Raw genomic sequence first — 6345 nt, 5'->3', positions numbered from 1 at the left:
TTTTTTCTGCAATCTTGACGCCTACTTACACACGGTTATAAACTTGCCCCACTAAGAACTAAAAAAAAAGAATCCCAAGGAGGCCACAATTCTACAATTAACAATTCCCTAGGTTTTCTTTTATTGGACCTTCATTGTTTCGTGCTTTTTGCGTATTGTCTACACAAATACAATTGTTGTTGTGCCACGAAAGATCGGATCATAGTCTATCTGAAGTGTATTAGGAACACCCATTGGTTTTCCGTCTATTTTGTAAAAAGCTAGTAGCATTGACCTAATGCCTTGATGCATATCCTTTATATGCTGTAACTATTCTCCATCAATGGAAAATTTTTCCTCGCATTAAAAAAAGACAATTATATCGAATGTTATAATTTAAAACAATAAAATATTAAAAGAAAGGTGTGTAACTAGCCTAAATATCGACATCGACATACTAGATAATAGATAGATTCCATCGTTGGCTCTCATGGGTGTCCGTCCGACCGCTTTGCCGAGCTACGCTTTAGGGCGCCCATCACAGTTCTGCGTTCAAACGCAAAAGCACTCTGACGACGAGACCCACAAGACGAACACGAAGCAGCCCAGAAGAGCAGAAGGAGAAGCACAAGCAGAAGCAGAGACAGGGGAGAGGAGGGGGAGAACTAGGCACAGAAGAAGCAGAAGAAGCAAGGAGGTCGAAAGAAGAAGAGCCAATAAACACAAGCCCCGTCAGCGGCGTCCGAGACAGACAGAGACGCCATATCCAGCCACCCCCTGCCCAGCTATCTATCTAAAGGTATGACTCTTAGGTTTGCTCTGTTTCACTTTCCCTTTGCTCCGAGGGAAAAAGCCTGTGGCGATGCCAGTGCACCCCAACCCTCCCCTCAAGGTGGGTCTTTTCTTCTGAATGTTGTTCAATTTGGCTCCCTGAGCCTAGTGTTCGATGCATATCCATGGCGGAAAAGCTTCATTCAGTGGATCTTTTCTCTTTCTCAAGGTAGGATTGAAACTTGCTTGGCTTCTGTGTGATTGTTTTGCTCTGTGTGTGTGTGTTTGTTGTTTTTCTTTCCCATTAACCTCAACCTCATGGTCCTAACATTGGTTTTCCACCTGCAGCCCTTCCAAGGCAATCTGATTAGGCATTGGGATTTCAGGAGAGCTCATTGGTTTATGGCTGCACAGGCTGGCATCTTGGAGGCAGAGATGTGACCTTTTGTATGGTTTTTTGGTGCACGCCTCTGACAGCCAAACATGGGGCGGTCTCGCTCAATATCACCTACCAGCAAAAGCAAACGACATCGCTCATCTCCCGACACCAATCACAAGCATAGAAGCAGCCTTCGTGATCGCAGAAGCAGGTCTCCTGATCTACGTACTAGCAGCAGGTATTGTATATGGAGCATCATGGACATTCCAAAATTGTATTGGCACTTCTAGACTGTGTAAATGCCATTATGACATATCTCTTCTTGTGACTGCAATGAGTTTGCATTGCTTAGAAGATGTTGCAATGGAGCTGGAATAATGGGACAGTGTATCCTTAAAAAGAATAAGAAGTGCATTCTTAAAACGAAAAGTACACCTTGTTTAATACACTGAATTAAGAATAATAAGTGCATATTTAAGAAGAATAGAACATCTTGTTCAATACACTGAAATTTCTACCATCTGAAGCAGGCATAGAAGTCGTTCACCCTCGTCCAAGAAACATCGGAGGAGTCGGTCTACCACTCCAAAACGGCACAGGCATAGAAGTAGATCTTCTTCACCAAAGAGGTACAGGAGTCGGTCCCCATCTTCAAGGCGGTATAACAGGGGTCACTCGCCTACAACCAGGAGACGGCGCCGAACCCGGTCACCTACACCACGAAAGTCACACAGGCATAAGGATGGCAGTGTGCCAAGGAGTCCTGTCAAGAGATCAGAAAGTGTTGATCTTCCACCTCATGATCAGAAAAGGAACCGTGAAGAAGATGAGTCAGAAAAGAAAAGGTACATGCCCCTTAATACTAAGGTGTCCCTTTTAGTGAGTTGTAATATGCTCACTGAACTTTAGATGTCACTCATTTGTTTGTAGAATTTATAAGGGTTGGTCTAGTTGCCATGCCAAATGAACCTGGAGCTGAATTTCTGTGTTAAAGGTATGCTGTTGCTATGTGAAGTGTTTCCAGAGCCGAAGGCTGTTTAGTTTGTGATGTCAAGGATGTGCACATGTGAGATGTGATGAGAGTTTCTTGTTCGTTCCTTATGTTTGGTGAGTTCTAATTCTATGAATCAGTAAAGTGTGCAGTTCATGGGGTGGTGAAACATCTGTCTCCACAGCTTGGGATATGTTCTTGGCAGGTGCCACAGCATTTCTGAAACCTGCATGTACTGTGTGTCTCTTATGCACCATCGTCGACTAAAACTGGTCCAGAGTTACTTTAGAGCCTTACCAACTTTTATGTGAAAGACATGTTATCTTGATGACGATGGAGCTGCTTTTTGTTTTATTCTTGAGATTTGAAGTACACTGTATCACACCCAGTCATTGTTAGGGATAAGTTTTTCTCTCTAGTAAGCAGAGTAGGACATGATGGGGTACATGGAATGATGTCTAGACTGTAATAAGCTTAGGAAAATTGATTATTCAGGCTCAGGTATGCTAACCGAATCAAGCTGGACTTTTTTCTGAATGGTTGTTGGCTGATATTTGATCTCATTGATGAATAGAGATCATGGTATTGGCCCTGCACCCTTAATGAAGTTGTGATGTCTATCTTGTGAACTGGGTGAGCATCTCAGCACTTGGGCTAAGGGCTGTAGGAGTTGAGAAACATAGGCATATTGTTGCAGGCCATTTGACCTTACATTGTCTTGGATGTCTCAAATTCTTATGCCTAAAGTTTTTATGGCAGTCCACCCGGTTATGTTCTGTATGTTTGAGTTTGTCCTGTCCTTTTGCACACTGACCGCTAGGATGAGCAAATGTAAGGGCAGTAGTGGGATTTGAAGTTTCACTTCCTTCTTTTAATTACTAAACAATTTTTGCAGTCAGCGTGAATGGCACATGGCAGAATGATCATTTGATGAATCTAAGCTCGTGTTGTCTTCTAAATGTTCTGGGACCTAACAAAAAGCATCTGCTTGATCATTGAGTATTTGAAGGCAGGTTCTATTGTTCAATGGAAGTCTTGAGGGTTTTTATCAAAGAGGTACTTTTATTTGGTTTGATTGCAAAGCTAAGCTGCAACAGTCTGTAGCTGATGGGTAATTATGATTGCAGCTATTGTGTTTTGGTGTATGTCCATGTTTATTACCAGAGCAGTTGATTAGTAGTGTCACATATGCAGACGACAGCAGGAGGCCGAAATGAAGCTAATTGAGGAGGAAGCCTCAAAGCGGATAGCGGCTGCCATTGATAAGATTGTGCAAGAAGCTCTTGAAGCAGAAGATTTGCAAGGAGAGGTCGAAAAGAAGTTAGTAGAGGGAAGGAAAAAGATTTCGGAGGAAGTACTGAGCCAACTGGAGAAAGAGAGGCAAGAAGCTGTTTTTGAAACTCAGCGAAAAGAGGTATAAATTTCATCCTAGTTTTTGTTGCTTTTTTGGCAGTGCAGACATGCCATAGTCGGCTATCTTCTGCTTCTCTTTGACGTTTTTGATATTTCAGGAGGAAGCTCGACGACAAAAGGAGGAGTTGCAGAGAATGCAGGAAGAGAATCAGAGGAAAGTGGAAGAAGCTATGAGAAAGGCTGCAGAAGAGCAGGCAAGGATAGAGGAGGAACGCTATCGTGAACTTGAAAACTTACAGAAGCAGAAGGAGGAAGCTCTAAGAAGGAAAAAGCTTGAAGAAGAGAAGGAGCGTGCTGAGCAAATGAAAATCTTGGGCAAAAAGAATGCTAGGCCAAAGTTGTCTTTTGCATTGGGTTCAAAATGAGGGCATCACGAAAAAAAGCTTGTTGATGGAGTCTATGGGGATAGATGTAAGATTCACAAGAATTGTCAATGAATCAAAAATTGACAAGAGCTGGCTAGAGTTAACAGATAGTTAGGAGTATCATTGCAGGTGTGGCAAAATTGTTAAATCGGCAGGTGTCTATGTAGAGGTACACTGATTTATGTGCCAAAGAAGCCTAATTGTAGCACGATCTAGATGCTAAAGTTTTCTACTTTTCCAACTGGTTATTGAGAAAATGATTGCATTAAGTTGTACCATTGAGAATCTGGATAAGATTATCAATTTGTGGGCAGTAGCAGCACTATATATAAAAGGTAACCTTGGCCTCACAAAATAACCAATTTTCTGGTCGAAAGGAATCAAGTGCAAAATATTTTAGTAATTGGCAAAAACTATTTTTAGTTTCATATAGAAGAGAAAAATAGTTTCCTGAGCACTGTGCAGGCTGGTTTAGTTTCCTGGTGTAGTATAGGTAGTCACTACTAGATTTCTATAACTTGCAACTGCTTATTCCCAGGATAGGCAGTTTTTACAGGCTTGTATTGCATGAGCTTTGAAGGATGTGGTGAGTCGACTTTGAATCATTGGTCATGGGGATCATTTATGGTTGCTGAAAGAAAGAGAGAGAAAGGAAAAAGTTACATTAACATCCTTTAAGTTGCCTAAACTGTGCATAGGATAAATGATACACAATATTTTAGGTAGAATCCACTTTGGGGTGCCAGTGCCACAAATAAAACTAAGCCCATTTGTTTAACACTACAAGAGTTATTGAAAACATAATGATCTCTAGGCTACTTAGTGTGTAGGCTTTCAAGACTCTTGTAGGATGGCTTTATTGTCTTGATAAATGGTCTATTGGCCCTCTTTCTTTGGTGCCTTCATCTTGGCAGCTTCACTTGGTTGCGCTTTGAATGATGCTTGTGTAAGTTTATCAATGATTCATGTTTTGGTTCCCTTAAAACATTTTGATTGATTTAATGATTGAACTTTATCTTGTATGTCTCCAAAGATCAAAGTTTATTATTTTCTTACTCAATGGTGATACTCCATGGTGACGCATGATTCTTCACGTCACTTGTGAACGAGCCCCCCTAGATGTGCATTGGATGCATGTCCTTTTGCAATGTAGCTTCACTATGGAAAATGTCGCATCTCTCACGCCTTGTTTATTTGTCTCTTGCCTTATTTCGATGTCTTGTTGTTCCTTTCGTCCTCTCTTGTTTTTATTTCATTTACTTCATTTTCAAATCTTCTTATTAGATGTAGCCACATTCGATACCATTTTTTGTCTAGCTCAATTGAGTGCATGTGCACTTTGGTAGCAATTAGCTCAACTCTACTTAGTCTTGTGTTCATTAGTGAGGTATGCTTTCAACTTGATTTACACTTGCATCCTCATCCAAGGTGAGTTGATGTCTAGATACGTTTTCTTTTGAGTTTGCTTATGTTCAATCTCTCACTTGCTTCCTTAAGTTCATCCTTGCCAATGAATAATAGGTCTAGTATAGTTAGGATATGTAGCCTATCTTACTTGTCCATTAGAGTTTGGAAAATTTATCATGGGTTTTGTAGTGGGAGATAAGTCTTCTTGGCCTAGTAGCGAAGTTATTTTACATTTCCATATATACCCTTATTTTTCTCATTCTATTACCAAGGAAGATTTAACAACTATCCCAAGTTTCAATCAATTTTACATTGTTGTATAAGGTTTGCTTAAAAGTAAGCCACTATCAACTCCCTTCATGGCCAAAAGTTGATCAATAATTGTACATTAGAAATCTTCATGGGTTAATCCTTGAGTATAGCTATTGGAACCACTTAAGGATTGGTTGGAGGCATCTTGTCTTACTCTATGCTTGAGTGATTACATTAAGAATGTTGGGCTAGGTTCTTCATTGATCATCTGGACTCCAATGTATTCAATGGCATGTAATGTATGATTGCTTTGATTGACATTTTTGCCTAGGGTAGTCAAAAGATACATATGGTTAAACTTAGGCATCTCTTATCTATCTTTTTATCTTTGTCTACTTATTTATCTTGGTATCTAGAGAGATAGGGCTAGATTAGTTGCAACACCAGCATGCTATCACCTCATGAGTTGGTTCCATGCCTCTTGTACATCCTCTTCCTAGTACCATCACTTGGATAGGCCCATAGTTCATAAGGATTGCATTGCCTGCTTCCTCGTAAGCCAATGTAAGGGTATGTATACATGCCTTTTTCTATTGGCTCTCCAATATAATGAGTAGCAATGCTTGAGGCTATGTTACCAAGGGCCTAGGTGGACTAGGTATTCTTGAAGGTTAACTTGGCCTTGGCTCTAGTAGTGCTAAACATTTGCCCCTTTCATAGGGTACACCTCTATGGGGTAGGGATAATTTGCATAAGTTCACCACCTAGGGACTTTACAAGTAGCAAGT

The 6345-nt window shown here is 40.6% G+C and overlaps 1 protein-coding gene across 6 annotated transcripts; it reads left to right on the top strand.

Annotated features, from left to right (window-relative positions):
• Positions 1-473: 473 nt before the first annotated feature.
• Positions 474-4261, top strand: LOC148019340 (arginine/glutamate-rich 1 protein). Of its 6 annotated transcripts, none has more exons than XM_087660950.1 (6): positions 474-778; positions 1099-1367; positions 1657-1974; positions 3130-3231; positions 3315-3534; positions 3632-4261. In XM_087660950.1, the coding sequence occupies exons 2-6, from the start codon at positions 1234-1236 to the stop codon at positions 3896-3898; spliced, it is 1041 nt and encodes a 346-aa protein (XP_087517076.1). In that variant the 5' UTR covers positions 474-778; positions 1099-1233; the 3' UTR covers positions 3899-4261. The 6 variants fall into 6 exon arrangements, with proteins under 6 accessions (XP_087517076.1, XP_087517075.1, XP_087517073.1 ...); XM_087660949.1 differs by having other exon boundaries at positions 474-979; XM_087660947.1 differs by having other exon boundaries at positions 474-1367.
• Positions 4262-6345: the final 2084 nt, after the last annotated feature.

This window comes from Lygodium microphyllum, chromosome 20 (assembly GCF_053477565.2).
Source record: "Lygodium microphyllum isolate KBCC chromosome 20, Lygodium_microphyllum_v1.1.10, whole genome shotgun sequence".
Classification (NCBI taxonomy): domain Eukaryota; kingdom Viridiplantae; phylum Streptophyta; class Polypodiopsida; order Schizaeales; family Lygodiaceae; genus Lygodium; species Lygodium microphyllum.
Note: the sequence above shows the minus strand (reverse complement) of the source record. Positions and strands in the feature narration are given on the sequence as shown.